At 37.4% G+C, this 21067-nt stretch overlaps 2 protein-coding genes across 7 annotated transcripts in view; one reads left to right on the top strand and one right to left on the bottom strand.

The window, feature by feature from the left end:
* The window catches only part of VRK2 (VRK serine/threonine kinase 2), an 87729-nt gene extending 75068 nt beyond the window's left edge, over window positions 1-12661 (top strand). For 3 of the 6 annotated variants that reach the window (XM_063443734.1, XM_063443733.1, XM_063443736.1), the window contains exons 11-14: window positions 3797-3978; window positions 9042-9149; window positions 9834-9992; window positions 12280-12661. In XM_063443734.1, the coding sequence (XP_063299804.1) occupies window positions 3797-3978; window positions 9042-9149; window positions 9834-9992; window positions 12280-12480 (650 nt within the window). In that variant the 3' untranslated portion in view covers window positions 12481-12661. The remainder of the gene's footprint in view (window positions 1-3796; window positions 3979-9041; window positions 9150-9833; window positions 9993-12279) is intronic. The other 3 variants (XM_063443737.1, XM_063443738.1, XM_063443739.1) reach the window with 3 other exon arrangements.
* FANCL (FA complementation group L) overlaps window positions 12492-21067 on the bottom strand; it is an 83400-nt gene continuing 74824 nt past the window's right edge. Inside the window, exons 13-14 of the mRNA XM_063443741.1 lie at window positions 14898-14969; window positions 12492-12581 (exon numbers count right to left, since the gene is read on the bottom strand). Coding sequence (XP_063299811.1) covers window positions 12546-12581; window positions 14898-14969 — 108 coding nt within the window. The 3' untranslated portion in view covers window positions 12492-12545. The remainder of the gene's footprint in view (window positions 12582-14897; window positions 14970-21067) is intronic.

Genomic DNA, 21067 nt, shown 5'->3' on the forward strand with positions numbered 1-21067 from the left:
TGTGTAAAAACAGGAGCACTCGCTTGGATTTTTCAAATGTGTATTAACCGTTTAATCACAACTCAGCATCAACGTTTCGACCCTTCAGGGTCTTTATCAAGATAGTGATAGTGCACATGAAGTACAAATATATACATAATAATAATTAATGAACTTACCCCACCTGTGTGAAGTGATTCCGGAAGTCAAGACAGTGTCTTGAAAAGGTTTTTTTTAAAAACACCTTATCTAGGCAAAAAATAATGGGGATTTAGTTACATTATATGATCATACATTGCATAAGCCTGCCACAACGTCAATGTACCCCATCTTTTGGCAGGTCCTACTATATATATATTGGCCCAAGTCACTTGCCTTCCTTCTGTATTTAAATAAATCTATCATTTAACAATCTGTTTGCAGAGAGAAAGAATTGCAGAATCACTTACAACATTAATTTATTTGCCAATCATAGCCCTCTATTACCATTTCCTCATTGACTGCCAAAAAAAAACAACCATATGTGTATATAAATGTGATCTTCCATATGGTAATATCATAAATGTTAGAGTATCAAAAGCCAAAGTAATTTTCTTCATTGATGCAATAAGGGCTCATTCACTTGGTATGAAAGAGTAAACATTATGTTCCTTCACCCATTGGTAGTTAAAAACATATATATTTTGGAAGTTGCACAAATCAGATGAAGTAATATTGTAAAATAAAATTTTTTTCTCAAAGGCCCTGAAAGTTTTGCAACAATAATTGCACCAGCAAATGAACACAAACATACGCATGTGTTGCTTGGTGTTCCAATAAATACTTTTAGTGTAAATACGTATAGAGAACTCACAACACTTCGTAAATAGGATTAGATTTAAAATGTGAGAAATGGATTGGAATTTAAAAGTACTGGAAATAGAAGCATATACTTGTAGGGCGTGCTCAAGACTGGAGCACATTTTGAAGACAAGAATACCAACAAAAAAAGATAAAGAAATACAAATATTCCCTGTGTTGCTCAGAATGTTTAAGTTCAATTAACGTTTCCTGCAAATCTGCACTTTCTACAGGGTACAAGATGGCTTTAAAAAAAAAAATGCTTCTTTCTGATTCGAAGGATGGTGCTAAACATATAATACCTGCCTAACAGGGGTTTAAGGTATGTGTAGTTGAAGACTCTGTAGTAGTTTTTCATGAGGTAGAAAGAAGAGATTAATGAAACCAATGTCCAAGCTAACGGAACCAACAACACAACTTCTATTAGCTTTCCAAGCTTTTGAAGAAAACCTTCGGGAAGATTTATCAAGGCAAATAAATCCTATTCTGGGGCATGGAAACCAATAGTGTGTCTATCCATACGGCCTAGAGGAACACCTGTTTTTTTCGCAATTAAAAATTGTCCTATACGTGGGCGGGCGGGGCCTGACCGCCATGCTGACCGGTCGCAGGCCACAGAGGCTCCTGATAAACCTGGTCCAATATGGTTAAAACTTTACGCAAAAACGCAAACTGAATGACCTGAAGTTGCATCAAGCACCCGGGCAGAAGCTGGAGCCACCGCGGACCCTGAGATCGGGAGTGCCAGAGCCCCCTGCGGGCAATATGGGACTTCGGGGTCTGCGGCCTAGGAGGGTGGAGAGCGGGACGGACGGCCGCCGTCCTGCTTGTGAACCTGGCCGCCACGCAACAGCCCAGGGTCGCACCTCACAGGCCTCGCTCCCCCCCCCATGGGCCGGGGGGGTCATCCCGGTCCCCACCGGAGGGAATCCTCACCCTCTAAAGCCAGCATCGGACCTACCTGAAGGCGCGCACCGCGAGTCAGGCCTCTAAAATGGCGGCGCCGCGATCGGCACCATACCATGCAACCTCGCCTGCCTTCAGGCGAAAACAACACTACCCTCACTGCACAAGCCCGCATGGGATCGTGCCCTCACACTACACGAAGAACAAGCTGGGACAGGAGATGGAGGACAGCATCGGCGACCGGAGCCCACAGCAGCACCACTCACCTGGTACCTCTGAGGCTGGGCCTGGGAAACAATGTCGACTGGAACGGCTCACTAGCGGCACCAACGGCAATCTAAGCTGCCACCAAAGCAACAGAGCCCATCGGCTGCCCTCCCTTCTCACACACGCCACTAACCAACGAGCAGCTCGCCCACAACATGAGACTCATCTCACCTCATCGCCCAACGAAGATTCGGCAAACAAAGCCACAACCAGCCTGCCACAGGCCGACAGGGCTGCAGCAAGGTGCTTGCCTCACAAAGCAAGCCGGTATCTGAAGCCACGCAGAAGAAGCTGCCGCTCCTGCACAGCCGGGCTTACACAGCGACCCCTGAATGCAGACCTACACTTGGGAAAGCAGCAAGGCTCCATAGAGAGAATCTCAGGACTGGGAAACGCAGAGCCTCCACACGGCATAGGATGAATATAAGTACCATGGTACCCCAGCAATACACCCCCAGTGCCCACACCTTGAGCCCAGAACCACCCCAGTTTCACCCAGCACACCAGCATGCTCTCAGCCTCAGATCACCATAACGGGACTTAAAGCCTGATTCACCTGGGAAGCCCCCCGGGAAACACACTCCTCTACCACAGTACTATAGACCACAAGCTTGAGTCATAAAAGACTATTAATCACTAGCACTGTTTTCATGTTTACTCAGCATGTTTTCTTCCAAACATGTCCTAATTGTGCAGACATGTGTACTTAACATTATTTTATTGCCATATGTATACAACCACATAGTATAAGCTACTATATGGTACTTATCACTTAACGGAGCTCAGTGTTAACATTTTCTGTTACCCATCCTTATTTTATGCCTAGCCGAACTCCCCAGTTGCAACTAAATGGTTAAAGCCTGTTTAAGCATCTATATATATATAAAAAAAAATGTGCAGGACCCTCAAATGTCACTTCAAGTTTTAAACATATTGTACTGAAGCATGTCCATGATGCTGTGACTTATTGAAAGCTTGTTTGTAATATTCATAAATGCACGACCAAAATAAAGAATTAAAAAAAAAAAAAAAAAAAATTGTCCTATACGTGAATTGCAAGAAATGTTTTAATTTGTCCCGTGATGACATTGAGGAAGGTGGCTTATAGCGGTAGCATTAATTGCATTTCATTTCAGCCAAAAAGTAACAGAATACAGAGAGTTAATAAAGGAGAACTAATTGCACCATAATTTATGCAAAAAGCATACTTTGTAATGGAGCCTGGAATGTCTCTTTAACTCTTCACACAGCACTAATAAACCATTTGGCCCTCTTTGTGTTAAAACAAAATCGCTTAAATATAGTGCTCTGTATGTGCCTTTCAAAATAATTGTAAAATAATTAAACCGAACAACTTGACATAAAGGAAAAACACTTTGATTTAAAAAGGTTTTTAGCATTCACACAATACGTGCTATTGGTTCCCAAAGATGTCCGGGTTTGCTTATAAATAATATCTCCGTAAAGATTTTTTTTTTTTTAACAGTCTTTTTAGGTATTCTTTTTTTTAAATAACAAATCAAACACACAAACAAAAAATAGAATTCCTTTGTTTTTTGCAAGAGATGGTGCTAAATTTGCTAACCATGCCCGGCTTAATGACCAGCTTTACTTGTATTCTTAAGAGCAAAGAGGGACTTGCTTCTTCTTAGAAGATCCAAATATTTAGGTTTTTTTTTCTAGTACACCGTACTTTTTCCATTTGAATAGGGTATAAGGAGAAGTAACCTAGCTTATTTGCATTTTTCTTCAGGTTATTTACTATACACACATTAAATCCCAAATCCGTTTTCTCAATTTTCAGATGCAGTTGCCAGTTTCATGGCTGAAGTATACCGCTTGGGGTATGATGAAAAGCCAAATTATGGAGTACTTAGGAAAATCCTCTTAAACATTTTAGAATCCACTGGAACAAGGCTTGGAGCTCCACTGACGTTTTCATGCGTAAAAGCCATCATAAAAAAACCTGCAGCATTTAACAATCCAGTATGTGTAATTAAATATGCTACCATATTTTTCATAGAAGTTAGCCATACAGATTTGTTTCACCAAAGGTTTCTGTCTGCCTGTGAGTTTATATCGAGTATGTTTGGCTAATCTAGGTGCTAGTTTTGTATAGACCGCATGGTGAAAAAAATGTGGTTAGGTTCAACCATTTATTTCCTAAAACTAAATTTAGTTCAGGACTTATGACATATATTCATTTAAAGGTTTGGTTCATCCAATACCATCCATGAAAAAAAACCAGGAAACCGATTTGGGCAAGCAAAACAGGATGCAACATCTGATAAAGTGTACTGCCAAATATAAATAATATAACCTATATTTTGCAGTAAACTGATAGAAGCATATTGACATCACTATAAAGTGAGAAAACAAACCAGTAGAGGGAAAAAGAAGAGGAGATGTTTTTTTCCACTGCTCCTCAACTGTAACTTCTCACTGGATCTGCGAATAATATCAACATTCAGTGGTTGTCCCCTAGTCATCAACCATTTTCCCCTATCAATCATCTCTGGATTATGATCACATTTACTAAATCTAAATGGGCCTATTTCTCCCCGCCACTGGACCACCAGCGGTGACCTCACTATCAGGGGGAAAATTCTGCAAACACCCCAGACAGTGGTGACAGTGCCACTTAAGGACCGGCCTAATATGATGACAGACTGTCCTTATAGGGTTAAACATTTTACTATACAACCGTACAGATGCCAACACCACAGTCATTCAAAAAACATGGAAAAGGTGAGAAGTCACCAATGCAATATGCCTGCGATTCCACTAATTTCTATAGTGACTGTGCCAGTTTTAGTACTTTAGACAACTTTTTGGCATGCAACCGTTTTTGTACGTAATCCCGTAAATACGTAAATGTTTATATGTCGCCTCTTCACTTGTAGTTTTTGCCCTGGCTTTTCCTTTAGTGGATTATGTTGTAATTTGCTAAATCGAAATTTAAAACAAATTGTAACATCCATCGATGAAAGGTTAACACAACTGTTATAGGTGCATTTATATATTTTATTCAATGGTATAAATGCCAGAAAAGTGACACATCCCATTTAAATCCCCACAGCCTCTCTTAGTTCTTGTGCTTATAACATATTCTTTCCATTGCTTATCTCACAAGTGTCCCTATTTAGAAGGGATAGTCCCTATTTTGGGCCCATTTCCCTTTGTCCCACTTTTATATATATATATATATATATATATATATATATATATATAGATATAGATAGAAAAGACAAATTACTGTGAGAAAAATAGCTGTGGAGCGCTGGTATACACTCAAGTACACATCCAATTTGGAGCATTTAGATTATATATATATATATATATATAATCTAAATGCTCCAAATTGGATGTGTACTTGAGTGTATACCAGCGCTCCACAGCTATTTTTCTCACAGTAATTTGTCTTTATTCAACAATACATGTGTTTAGAAACCAGTCTGAGTAAGTGAAGATACATTGTTTTTCTTCTAAATTACATTTTAGTTGCACAAATTATTACAAAATCACCTAAAATTTCTCCAAACACCCCTGCCTGTGGTCATACCCCAACTCACACCACTAAAATTGTCATTATTTGTCCATTTGAAATGTTGGAACACATACCATTGATGTACACCCAAGCTTTTTTTTCTGATCAAAAGCTCATTTTGTATTCTAAATCCTTCTAACTTGTTTCATATCTTTTCCTAGACTTAGAAGAATGCACTCTTACCAGGCATGTGGTATTTTATAAACACTGGCAGTTAATAAAACAAGCATGATTTGCTTGACTGGATTTTGGCTGGGATGTATTATTAAACGTATTTTGACTCTTATAATACTTTGTAGTACAACACAGACAGTTTTTATGCTCTGTTGATTAATCATACATTTTAGGTGACAGGTTCACTTGAAATAAACAGATATTAAAGTGATGTAATTTGAGGTATTCCTGTTCTCATACACACAGGACTTGTGATCAAACTGAACCAATATGACCACAATTACCACTTAAAAGGGATTTATGAACAACATTTAGGCACTTCACTGGCTTGTGTTCTATTGACTGAGTGCAAGCATACACATTCTATGTTCTCCTGTGATTTTCTGAATGCCAGAGATTAGCCTAGTTATTGCAGAACTGTATCAGATCAGGGTACTTTTATAAAGATTACAAGAGCAACATTCTTGAGGTTCTAATAGATTTCAGTGAATAAAAAAATTCTCCTGATTAAGTGAAAAACGTGCTATGCATTGTATGGAAATATATAATTAGTGGACGGAAACGCATCATTTAATTTATTTAATTTTTCCAATAGAACTAATATATTGAAATTCATGCATGGACCTCTGTAACTCAGACTTCTTCACTAAACTAGAAATTAAAACAAAATGTTATTTTAGGCAAAATTGCCAATCTGGAGTTTTTTTTTTTATCTCCTGTTTAGTTATTTTGGTCTAACTTTTTTGCAATTCCCGCATCAACATAACTCCCAACGCTTGTATGCCGCAAATTGAGAAGTCATGGGTGTACCCATTGCCATAGACACGACCCACATCATTACGGTTACCTTTTTATTTTATGTCCACTGGAACCTTATTATATTTATAGCTAACCTTACACATGCTGTTTTACCATATCATACACATAATATTTACAGCATGCATTACCAAACTTTATGTTCTAAATTACTTTGTATGCCATTTAAAAAAGTCTGCTGTATATTACTAAAGTTTATGTCTTAACCTAAGCAATTTTATATAAATTGACTACATTAAAGGGACACTCCGAGCACCAGCACGTTCATGCATTTGATAGGTCTTGGCCTTAATTAATATGCTGTATTCTTAGCATGTTCAAAACTTTATAGTTTTTGCACAACCAAAACATTTCTTTGTAGAATGCTGCACCAGATGCCTGTCTACCTAGCCACGTCCCCTCACACCAGAGCCCCGCCTCTATGGCTGAGATAATCAATCGTGATGATCTCAGCCAATCCAAGTAGGAGGCTGTTGCACATGCTTCTCCATGTAGAGCACTGAAATAGGAAGCACCTTTGGTCGACTGAGTGACTGCCACTATAGGTGTTACTAGGCAGTGTTTACATAAAAAAAAAAAACACAAAAAAAAAAACAGGGACACAAACTATAGCTATAAACAGAACTACTACATTCAGCTTTAGTTGTTCTGCTGAATATAGTTTCCCGTTACCCATTTGGAAGTCACTATGTTACAAATAAAATAATTTAAATTTAATTAACATTGGCTGGTGGTATACAGCAAGTGCAAAATGGATGCATTGTTCGAATTATGCATTTTTTATTTTTTTTGCAGTGTGTGCAAGGAAGAATATCCTTTTGGCGTGTTATTTGCTTACATGAGCAACCACAAACATTAATGCCAGCTCTGCTAAGTTACCTTGTAATATTTAGCACATCATGTGCTGATATATCCTGAATTGTTAAATAAACCATAAACCTGTCCTACTAGTATGTCATAAGTCATGAACACAGTGAACCTTTCACCTAGATTGAGTATTTTGGGGTAGAGTTGGAAAAAGAAATACAAGAAATCAAATAATTGCTGTAAGAATGTGATTTCTTCTCATTGATGTGATCACCTATTTAGACCCATCAATCTTTATTTATAAAGTGGATTTTAAGAAAGGGAAAAAAAAAAAAATACAAACATATGTGAAACATTAAAACTTAGAAAGCCATCCTTTCAAAATATAGGGTTAGAAGTAGTGGAAAGACTTTTATCAATGGAAGATTAATATTGTGCAAAATGTGAAATAACAGTGCAATATAATTTGCTTTAAATAAACTCATTGACTTAATAGATTCAGACATGCAGTTTTAAAACATGTAATTTGAATGGACTATTGTTATAAAAGCCAATAAATTGTATGTAGGCTGTAATGTTTTAATGTATAAAATAACGGAAAAAAAAAGTATGCTTTGTGTTTAGCTCATCTGTATTCAATACGGAATAAAACAAGCAATCAGAAGTTTACATGTATTTTTATGGCTTTATGGAGGGCTGAATAAAATAAGAAATTTTAATACGCACACATGCTCTATGAAAGAGGTTTATCACATGTGCAACAATAAGCTTGAGTGAGTTTAGATCTTGTTGTAGTCCATACAACTCACCTGCACTTTACTGCATGACCACTAGTTGGTTCTAGCAAACAAGCACTACTGTGAACTTGCCAGGACTTTCGTTTCCCTGATAGACAGACAAAGTATATATTTGCAAATAAACTTTTCTGAAAAAGCCTACAATGGGGTGGCACTCATCATGTGTGTGTGGTGGAGATAATACAATATTCTATCATGTTTCACTTGAAAGGTCCAGGCCGGCTACAAAGGGTCATAATTGGAGAGGCAAGACAGGATGCTGACAGCAGCAGTACTGGAAATCAGCCTAGCCCAGGGATAGGCAACCTTCGGCTCTGCAGATGTTTTGGACTACACCTCCCATGATGCTTTGCCAACATTATGTGTGTAAGAGCATTAAGGGGGATGTAGTCCACAACATCTGGAGAGCCGAAGGTTGCCTATCCCTGGCCTAGCCAAGCAAGGGAACTTGTTCTGGTTGCCATAACCACCAACCAGAGCAGGAATAGAATTAAAACAAACTTCCTAATTTTACTTTACTCATTGTATTATGTATTTGGTGCTGTATAACCCATATCTGGCATTCTCGAAAATAAGCCGTGTGTTTGCACTTTAACCATTTGATGCAAGACCATAATATTGTCCAGTTTCAATATTGTTTACATTACCCCTCTGCTTTGATTGCGTGTTTTTATGTTTGTGGAGTTTAAGCACTCAAAAATAAAAGGGAATAAAGACAATATCAAACATATCCTAACATTTAATATGACCAAATGTGGACCTGAAGTGCTTTGGTAAACCGCTAACCACTCAGCAGTATAAATCACACATCCATCCGTCTCATTTCTCAAGTTGATTATTTTAGAAATGTTCAAATCAGGAGTATTGCCTTGTTCAAAAACTTTTTATCTCAATATATTTTTCAACAGATTATTGAACATGCAAGATCTCATTCAGTTAGTCCTGGGGCAGACCGTAAGCTACACTTTGTGGCAAATCGTGATCTTCAGTCCAGTAGATTGCAGAAATCACCAAAGGTTTGCATGCAATAAAATGTAAAATAGAAATGAGCAAGTTTTAATATGTCAGTTTAAGTGTTTGAACCGTAATGTAATAGGTTTGAAATAAAATAAGAAGATACTGTATTACCTGTCAACTTTAAATAAGATTTATTCACACAACCCATTTTATATAAATCCCTCACTGCCCCAAAATATAGGATTTGGGGATTTCTAATTCAGTTAGCAACTGAACTGCAACTGCCAGAAACCTTTACGGTGTTTCAATATGACATGTAGAACTGTTACTGGATAATGAAGGTTATAAAGAATAGAAGAAGACAAAGGCTTTTTATTCAAAAACTACAAAACTCTGAATTTGAAAAGAAACAAACTAATAATTTAGTCCAAACGCTATAAAACAAGTTATGCTATGTTTCCAACAGATAAATGATACAATCTCATCAGGTTTATTTATTTACGAACCATTGAGAGTAAAAGTAGCCCTCATTCCTGCATTGCAGAAATCGCTAAATGCACATTTGTACATAGAATATCTGTTACTCTAGGCCAGTGATGGCCAACATTTCATAGTGAAACTGCTATGGATTATATATGTATACATTTCTATAATACTCATCCAGCTACACTTCCTTAGCAACTGTGATACTTATGTGAATAGTGCCTGTATGCATTCTTATTCTTGCTACATTTCTATTTTAGAGTCCTAGGAAAAATTATGAAAAAGAAGTCCGTGCTGAAAAACACAAAGATGTAAAGTATCCGAGCAATGGTTACACTCCATATCCTTACGAATTACAGAGACGAAAACAGGGAGATTGGAACCCACAACGTGTAAACATTACTGAACCAAAGGTAGAGGTAACTTTAGCCTGCATTGCAAATGATTTAGAGCAGGATTGGACTGTTTGGTATGAAGAAAAGTAGTAAGAATTAAGAGGTACATTTTTTTTATAAAGCTATGCCTTTATATTTTAATCTGGTCCACCACCTCAGCTACCCTTATTTACAATATCAGGAAGAACCTGCCACATACACTCAACTATATGTAAATTCTTCAGATATAACAAATAGAATACTGCTTACTGGGCTCTCACATCTAACTTTACATTTTATTTTGTAGCAGTATCCTCTTTCAGTTAAAGCAAACCCGTTTTTTGGGGGTTTTCCTTTCCTTATGCCGCATGCATCTTAATGATTACATTCCCCTTCTTGCCACTTGCCTGTGTTTTATATTTTTTATATTTTCTACGTTGTATTCTCCTCTGTCCTTTGTCAACCTGAATGCCATACATGAGGAAAAGTAGTCCCTACTTTTATTTATAAATTTACTACAGACTAGAGCACTTGGGAAATCTAAAAAACAAGATGCAGACACAGAGAGATATATAGAAACATATTAAGTTTATTTTTGGGAACAGAGCTGCTTTAAATGGAAAATATGAATTGTTACATCTTTTAATCGGAAAGTGCCTTGTGACTTCTTTTGTATGCATAAAGGTAATATTTACAGGCATAACAGAGGGGTCCCTCACTGGTTGGGCCATTTCTGACCTCTTAACTAGCTTCTTGCAACCCATGGGTGGGTTGAATTGTCAGAACTAATAGAGAGGGCCCTGGTGCAACAATTGTTTTGGGTCTCCTCTTGCACAAGGATGGCCAAATGGTTGATCCCCATACCACAATGCTTTGCCAGCCAAGGATCTACCGTGTGGTCACCCGGGCAGATTTGTATTTGTGAGCAGTGTTTTGAATATATGTTTTGTATAGAGTATGTGTATGAACATGTATGTATGTATTTATTTGTGCGTTGTGTTGGCATTTAATGAAGTTATGGGTTTGTATCTACTGTTGCCATTTTAAAGCAGTGATTTACTTGTGTGTTGTGTTTGTATATGTTTGTTTATAGAACTGGCGTTTGATTGCTAGGATGCATGCACATACACACATATATACACACTAAAATACGGATCACAATTTACATATTTTTAGCCACCATACCTTTTGGGTGCAGAAAGGTGGCTTCCTTGGGGTCCGGTGGCATCTGGCTGAGTACCATGGAAGTCTGGTACATACTTCCTCCCAGCACTGTGACTTCACATCTACAAGGGGCTCGGTGGCACTGTTAAAGTGCAACATCCTCTGATCAAAGATGGCCATTGCAGGAGTGTGCCTAAAGCATTAAAGCACCACCAGAATTTCTCAGTGGTATAATCAATGAGGTGTAGAGCATGCAATGCACTGTTCCATTGAGAAAGCAATTGTATAGTCCAGTGATTTCCAAACCTGTCCTCAAGATCCAGGATTTAGGGATTACCCAGTTGTGTCTAAGGAGTTTTTTAGAAAGAAAGAAAAAAATTAAAAACACCTTGACACAACTAGTTGGTCCCTAAATCCTGGACTGGTAGGTGTGTCTTGAGTAATGGTTTGGAAAACACTAGTTTATACTGTCTCTCTTGAGTTTTCCTCAAGAGTAAGGAGTGATGAGCCAAGTCACTAGTTTTATACTACTGAGCAGGAGTGACCGTAACCCAGAGCATCATCTTGCACTCTCATGACAGATGGTGTGGATTTAGCCAACTCAGTTTGTAGGAGACTGTAAAAGTACAAGACCTTATACAGATAGGTTTGTGGCATAAATGTCTCAAGACAGTGAGTTGCTTATTTAGATGAATTTGTTGTGGTATAGAGGAAATTAAATGGACCAATTACAGTCTGGATTGTCTCCGTAATGTAGGTGAAGATAAAGAATTGGTGGATTCAAAAAACTGGGAAAGAGGGGTCTGACTTATAGCTCATTCCATAAGCCCCTTGCTAACTTATAGAAAGAGCCACAATTCAGACGCAAGTGGGAAGGGAGGTGAGGGGAACGATATAAAGTTAGGTCTAACTTTCAGGCAATATAATAATGCCCTATAGCCAGCATGGCTTTTAGGTGTGTGTGGGCCTGCTAACCTTTTCTGTGAGTGATCGTTAGCCCATTCACTGAAGAGTAATAGGCCGCATACTTGGCTATAGATTACATTTTAATTTAACAGCACACACCTCCGTATTCCAGTATATATTTCTCTCTTTGTGAAAATGTGTAACAGTATAAAGTAAGACATTTTGTTTCCTTTTAACCAGAGTAATTTTCTTTTATTCACAGGGTACAGTGAATGTAAGGTTTGTTCAAAACTACAATATTTGTAAAGACAGAGAAACTTCACATTTTGAAAACGGTATCCGTGTAGAGTGCAAAACCCAAAGGCAATCAGAAGAAAATAACCAGGAGCGAAGCAACATATATACCTCTAGCTTAATCATAGTTCTTCTATTGATAATGATCATTGTATTATGTAATTTATAACACAATATGGTGGCATCTTTGTTTTTCCTTTACTCATATTCAAGAATTGCTAGCAGGTGGAAACCTCAAGATCTTTTAGCAGATAGCTTCAGAGTAATTGGCTGTTTAAAAACAAAAAGTGATAAGATGAATTAAACAGATTTTATATTTTAATAAAATGCTTCACTACCCTTTTTAAAAACAGGTGTGTTTAATCAGTGCATGAAGAAAACAAAAAACAAAACATACTTTACAGTTGCTGTGTTGAACTTGCCTTTATTTCAGCACCAGGACAGACTTCACTGGAGACATACATCATATAGAGCAAATATTGCAATCCATAAATCCAAAACTTCTATATGAAAATTACTGCACGCACATCCACTGTCTACTTTGCATGCTGATACCGGAAGTCAAATAGATTAAATTATATAGACTATTTATGTCAGAAGACACTAGTTGGTAGCTGTCGGAATGTCTCTCTTTTGAGAAAGGATGGAGGGGGGGGAGGGGGGGTGGGGGGGAGAGATTTGAAACATCTGCCTGAAATAATTTTCACTTGTGCAAGTTGAAGACCTGTGAGTACCCATTTTCTTTTACTTATTTGTTTTATATATTAGATACACACACACTAAGTTCAAACTGGTGTGAAATGGTTTGATAAATCACTTTACAGAGGGGCTGTAGTGGTTAACTGCTTGGAGTGCTAACCTAACAGTCCTATATTTAGAGGTACAAGTACACAAGACATTTTTCATAAGCTTCACATATACTCACAGAATGTTGCACATGTATACACAAAATACAGAACCACATTTGATATCTTCATTACTGACCACCTTGAAGTTTTACAGGGTCTCATGAATGGTGGCAATTTGTGTGGACACGTGTATCTCTGCTGCAGCGATGTGACAGGTATCCAAGGAGCCTTTCACATAATGCTGGGCATTGGGCAGGAGCAATTGTCAATCTTTGCTCCATTGCAAACTCACTGGCTCACAGGTTTACCAAGTCCCACCCCGCCACTTTCAGGCATGTTTTGTATTTATTTTTTTACTGAAGGAAATTTCACAGCCTGCTGCCGGCCCCATGGAAAATTGCCAGTTTTCCCAGTGGGCCAGTTTGGTCCTGACTGCTTTCATTTGTAAAGCACCAGGGACAGCATCTATGCCTGCAAATCACTTCTCAGGTGTACTATGTACGGGAGGGCAGAAGGACCGCCTGTGGGAGGTTTTTTCTGCTCTCCCTTATCTGTCAAATCGTCAGCATAGAGTGTATGCCAACGATTTGACTGAGAAGTGGTAGAAAGACCTCTTGAAAAAAAAATTCTCCCAATCTATACATTTGCTAGCAGATCTGCTAGCACAATGTATAGATGCAATTTAATTTTCTTTAAAAAAAAGAGCATAAGTAGTTTTGGGGCATGAGAGATACCCTTTAAACCAGAAGTCTCAAAAGTGGCTTATCTGGCATTGCATCTCTGTTTTATAGATCGGTTCATTCAAGGGACACTATAGTCACCAGAACAACTACATCTCAATGTAGTTGTTCTGGTTCTATAGCCTGTCCCTGCAGGCGTTTTGATGTAAACACTACCTTTTCAGAGAAAAGGCAGTGATTACATTACTGCCTAGGGACAACTCCAAAGCTTCCACTTAAGGTGCTTTCTATATTAGTGCTGTGACGTTCAGCATATCTGCGCTCTGCATGGAGATGCTGCTGAATGTTCCTTATAGAGATGCATTGATTCTGATTAAGATGTTGTTTGGCTCGGCGCAAAGATTTGCTGTGCATGCACAATAGCCTCGAAAGCATTGGATTGGCTTAGATCAGGCTCCCCCAAACTCCGGCCCTCCAGATGTTGCTGAACTACAACTCCCATGATTCTCAGCCTGTTTCATTCATAGAATCATGGGAGTTGTAGTTCAGCAACATCTGGAGGGCCGGAGTTTGGGAGAGCCTGGCTTAGATTATCAAATTTGATGATCTCAGTCAAGGGGGCGGATTGCGGGCAGAGACGCGCGTTACTGGAAAAAGGTGAGTAAATCACCTTTTTAATAGGGGATGGGGGGTCGTCCGAGACCTAAATAGCAATATTAGAACTATATTAGTTTGTATTCCTGACACTATAGTGTACCTTTAAATAAAATATGTACACTGCTCAAGACCGCTTCTGAAATATAAGCTTCGTAACAGAGATTATAGCTAACCAATAGGCTTTATTTTACTTTACACTTTTCATGTCATATCTCTTTTGTGAGCCCTGTCCACAAGATTACAATCTGAAAGGTAAGTGACCGGGGAGGACTAAAAACCAAAAAAAAGAGATGTGGGCTCTTAATATTGGTTTGATTTTGAAATCCAAATATATCTATGGTTCCTTAAATAGGGTTTGAATAAAAATAGTGAATAAGAGTACAGGCAAACTGTAATTTTACCTTGTTGCAATAAGGACATTCACCATACATGACATTGAAGCTTTGTCTACTGGAAGGAAGTCCTCTTAACCACTGGAAAAAAACACGAGAGAAAAAAAATAACTTGTTTAATATAGATCAAGATGTTACCCAAATTAAAAACCAAAATGGTCTGTTTTTCTAAAACGCATCTTTTAATTTTTTTATTAAGTTATAATATGAATTTATTAATATTATAAGACCAAACGTAATCCTAAAGGTATGCGGATGCATGCTCAACCCACCTTGTTTAAAGAAAATGCTAAATATTGTTCAAGACTTAAGGCTATTTTTAATAAATGCTCCATGGACTGGATGCTATTGAATTTGGTATTTCTACAAAGTGAAATAGACAAAACCAAAAAAATGATGTTGTGCAATTAGAGGCTGAAATAGAAGAGAAACAAGTAAGAAACAAGATTGATTCAAATGTTGATCATTTAAAGAAAATGAGCTAAAATTGAGCTGAGCTAAAACCAGCTTGAGTTTTGAACGGGGACCCACCGAAGGACAGGCTATTTCAGCTGCTGCCCATTCTCCGTATACTCTTGCGCCCAGTTTTTTTGCTTTCCATAAGTTTAAAGGGTAATCCAGATGTGGACCCCTTGCTTACAGTGCCTAGAGAGATAGTAGCTATGCCTCACTGATGATGCCTAACAAGGCTGAAACGATCGTCTGGGGTTGCTGTGTCTCTCGTGCAGAGGGAACTTGCTGGCATTTCGGATCTGGACTGCCTGTATGAGTGGGACCAGTCTGATATGTTTCAGAGATGTTCTCTCTGTAATAGCACAAGATGAGCTAAAAACCAGCTTGAGATCTGAGCGGGGATAGATATAATATAGATCATGCAACAGAAACATATGTTAAATAGGTAAAAAAAGACACAGATACTCTATTCCAACATAGCCACCTAAAAAACAGATATAGACAACTCAAAATGTATCTAGAAACCATATAAAAGCCATTAAAACCCCTAAAGAAGATCACGATTTGGTTGTGAAACCAGCAGATAAGGGGGCTGCAATTGTGGCAATGGATAAGAGTGAACTATGTTAAGGAAATACAGAGGCAACTTAATGATAATGAAACATACAAGAAAGTACAGACTGACCAGCTTGTCAGACCATACTTACCTGAGATTAAATCGTATGTTAGAGAAACCACAGAAGTATTGCAAAAATTAGAGGAAATAGAAAATGTGCAGTATATCATTTCGGTTACATTCGATGTAAATAGTCTATATACCTCTATTCCGCATGAAGGAGGCATTACAGCCATGAGTATGGCACTCCAAAGACTAGGTTTTGAAGATCCTTCGTGGTCTTTTATACTACAACTTCTTACATTTGTAATGACTGAAAATGATTTTCTGTTCAAGGATGAATTATTTAGTCAAATGAGGGGGACTTTGATGGGTTCCACATATGCCCAATTGGAAGATATATACATGGCCCAATTGGAAGACAGCATTATTTACAAAAATGAGCTATTTCAGAGATATGCCCTTAAATGGTGGCGATATATTGATGATGCGCTGGCATTGTGGTATGGCCCATTGGTATCCCTCAAAGAGGGATTTCTTGAATGGCTGTTCTGAGACAATTAAGTTCACTATGACTGCGGATATTGATTCTATTCCGTTTCTTGATATCCTCGTCTCCAAAGTAAATGGGAAATTGGAGACCAGCATATATAGAAAACCGCTGGATAGAAATACGATTTCACATTATGGCATTTTGCATCCTCCCTCTATTTTTAAAGCTTTACTTAAAAGCCAATACATGAGAGTCAAGAGACTGATTTCTCGTACAGAACTAGCGTACCAACAATTAGAAGATATGACTGAAAGATTTAAGGAAAGAGGTTATCCCTCAATTGTGTTGAAAAATCAATTAGACTCTGTGAAAACTAAGTAGACAGGATTTATTTACATCAAAACCTACATCGGGACATAGGCAATAGGGTAAAATGTATTTCTTGCTTCTGCACTTTATCCCCTGACATCGTCCAGATATTGAAGAATTTAGAAATAAGCCAATGTCCGTCTACAAACAGGCCCATCATTACGAGGTAAGCTGGTGAGGGCAGAGTTATCTATGTCACCCATACAAGGATCACATAAGAGTGGCAATTTCCCTTGTTACAATTGCATTTGTTGCAACTCTATGATCAAAGGATCAGTTTTCTATCAGCCACATAGTGGAAAAAGATATTCTATCAGACACTTTGTGACATGTACAACCACATTTGTTATACAGATTCTTAAATGTCCATGTGGGTTATTGTATGTTGGTCAAACCACTCAAAAAATGAAGGACAGATTCTCAAAATACAAATCAATGAGAAGGACAGGTCTTTTAGAATGACATATACCTCTGCAATTTATAGAAGCCCATCACAATTTTTCCCAATTAAGGTTCCAGATAATTGAACATATTTAAGAAAACCCCAGAAGCGGGGATAGACAAAATAAATGATTATTCCAAGAAGCATTTTGGATCAAAGTGCTTCTTGTACTCTTAACCCTAAGGGCTTAAATCAGGAATATGACCTCATCACGTTTATTTGAAACTTGCTTTTAATATTTCAATTCTAATATGTTTATTATTTTTTTCTTACAGATTCTTCTTTATTTGGTGTACTGCTGTTGGTGGTAGTCTTTCAGATACAGTGTTGCATTCCTTGGATCTTCTAAAAATATTTTTTTATAAGATAAGCAAGTAAATAATTAATCCCTTCTGTCCATTAAAACAAGAACAATTTTTTATCCAAATTAGAATAACATTTTTATTAATTAGAGACATTTTGCACTTTTTATGTACATTAGATTGGTAATTACAAGATGGCTCTTATATATATATATAAAAAATCATTTATAATAGATAACTAACCTACTTTGGAGGATGCTTTTTTATTTTGCACTATAATTAGATGTGGGTTTGGGTTTATTTTTATTAGATTGATTTGATTTATTGTTTATGCACTTTAAATTATCTCTGCACTTTATTTCAAGATTGGCATATTCATGGACTTTAAATTCATTCTTGCACTTTTATGCGCCCGGTGTATCTTTACACATGCATTATAGCCATTTTAATGTAATTGATATGCACTTTAGTTAAATGTATGCACTTTAAATTCAATTTATACATGATGCACTTTTTATATATGATAATTTTTTAAGTATCTATTTGTTGGCACTTTAGTGATTTGGATAGGGCTTTATTATGTATAGTATATCCTTTAATATGATAATGTTTCATATTCTAATATGATGTTCTAAAGTATGTGTACAGATGTGTTATTTTTTCACAGAATAATTTAAGCTTTAGTGGGGACATCTTATTGATCAAGGAAAGGATATTTTACTTGCTGTTTAAATTAAATTTATTAATACTTATCCAATTTCAAATATGCTTACATCTGTGAATATATTTCTTTTGTACAAGACCGTGACAATTGATGGAGATTCTCAACTAATGGTGGCCATTACCTAATTTAGATGTATTTATTTAAGACCTTTTCTAATATTTTTTTATATTCCTTAATGATGGAGATTTTCAGTTAATGTCCATTTCTGCACGACAGTGTATATGAATTAAGATATTTGATCCCAAGCTCTTTGACACATATGCGCTATTGGTTTAAACCTAATTTGCGTGTGCGCATGTGGGTACAACAAATCTGAGCATGCGCGTTGCTCCATTGTACTGCGCATGTGCAGACGCAATGACAACTTATCTGCGCATGCGCACTACTGCGCTTGTGCAAACACATGCGTGGACTCTTGCATATGAATGTCTAAACGTGGATTACATCTTTTGAATAACACGCATGTACAGATGGGCCAATTTTGGCGGTATTAATCTCTTTTCAAACAATTCCAACGGTTAGTTATTACTTATTTATCTTTTTTGATTTTAAATGTGCCTTTGCTATTTCCCATCGGTTTTGGGTTTTCTGCAACAGCTGTCACTATCTTTTTTAATTACACATTTGTTAAATACTGTTTGATTGAATTACTTTGCTTATAAATTTGCGACGATATATGTATTTGATAGCTTGACAAAGACCGCAAGGTCGAAACATTGCTGTGGGTTCTAACAAATTTGCCATTTCTGAACCTTGTAGTGCCTGAACCATCTTTGTACTGTAAGCTATTTTTATTATTATTATTATTATTGGGTATTATTTATATAGCGCCAGCTTATTCCGCAGTGCTTTACAATAAGAGGGGAATTTACCAAATGAGACAATAACAAAATGTAACAGTAACAATAGATAGTTCAGGACCCTGCTCAAACGAGCTTACAATCTAGAAGTTAATGTCACTTTTGCAACCCTTCCTTCTCTACCGGAGAATGGCAATACAAAAACAGAATTAAGCAGATGCAACCCAATTATATTTCTTTTTGCTCCAATGCTGCTCTTTGACCAATAAAGAAACGTGCCTGCTAATCAATCTTTATCCATAGGAAGATGGGCAGTAAATGCTGCCCCCCTACTCCCACGGAAACCTTGTAGATCAATGTACAATAGTGAAGTGAAGGTAACACATGCTCTTTGAAATGGCAAACATGAAACATTTAAAGGGAGAGTGCAAGCATGGTACAACCAATATTTGTATAGTGCATTAGAAAAGAAATCCCCTTTAAAGTCAATGCATGTGGACAACCACTGCTCTAGTTCCTTCACATTGAAGGGTACAAACACATTTATGCATTTTATGATTAAGGATATGTTAGGGAGGTCTGAGATGGACCATGTTATTCACTAAACATTAGTAAATATGACAATTGCCAATGTGGTGCGAAGCAATTGCCTGGCTGTATTTGATGACTGAATTAAAGTTTAGGATTGGAAGAACCAATTTCAATAAAAATTCAGAACCTGATGCATCTTGTAGGATGCGTGTTCACAAATTATCGTTCACTTGTTTTCATGCAATGAATGATAATTTTAGGTACTACCTGCCCACTGGCATTGCCATGAGCCAGCAGGCAAATCGTTGTTTTTTTTTATTTTTTTATAAGAAAAACCAAACCTTGGCAGCACAAAAGTTAATTATATGTTGGCGGCCCAGTGATTGCTAGCCAGCTGCCAAATTAAAAAAGTAAAATAAATATAAATCCTACAGGGGTCAATATTTTATCTCCATTATGGTAATGGATAATTTCATATCTCCTAAATGTCTATACCTAGTGACTGGGCATTTTCTCTTTTTGGCTGTTAAAGTGCTCGAATTAGCTGGCTTACTAGCCAACCGTTTAAAGCACTCTTGCTGTGGGAAATTTTACAACACTTTGCAATAGCTGATATAGAATGGTAAAGCCAATATAAGGACTTTTCCCACTATAGGGAACTCTGTCTGTGTGTAGCCCCCCTAAGTGAGATGATGACATGTCCACCACTCCTATTGTTTAATGGATTATGGCCCTCACTTATGGATGGGGGTTGGACACCACTAGGTTCTCCCTCCTGATTATTATGGCTGCCGACAAACAATTTGCTCTTAAGGCCTGGATTGTAGCTATCCAGTCCAGCTGAATTTAAATCCAGACCAATTCAGGCCCGTTTAGGGCCTGAATTACAAAATCCGAACATTGCAAATCCTGACCTTGTTCATGCAATTTAACAGTCCTATTCGGTAAAGGCCGTTCGGACTTTACTGAATAACCCAGATAGATTATAATTTGCAAGTATGCATGCAAAATGAAAAACCTAAACCAGAAATACAATTATTTATGTAGTGTCAACATATTTATTTAGTACTGCTTTTGGTATTCTAAAATACTTTCTTCTTGAGGAAGAAACAGGACATAATTTAACAACTCTTTCTGCCTCTCCCTTCTAGTTAAGCTGACAGCTTTCATAAGTAGAACTGAAGCTCTGGAAATCCCTGTTCTGAGCAGAACTGACACTGTGCACAAAAATGCTTAGAAATCTATTAGCCAATCTATCCCCTCTACGTACTGCAGCCACGCAGTTTCAAAGGGACAAATGTATAGGTAAGGGACAAAGATACATTATCTGTATGTAGGCTAGTGACTAGCTTTCATTGCAGATATTAGAAATGTGACAAATAGCACAGGTATCTGATATGTTTTATCCAGCAGGGTTTAAAGTACAAATCAAACAGTTCAGACTCCATA

Source organism: Pelobates fuscus, chromosome 2, assembly GCF_036172605.1.
Source record: "Pelobates fuscus isolate aPelFus1 chromosome 2, aPelFus1.pri, whole genome shotgun sequence".
Lineage (NCBI taxonomy): Eukaryota > Metazoa > Chordata > Amphibia > Anura > Pelobatidae > Pelobates > Pelobates fuscus.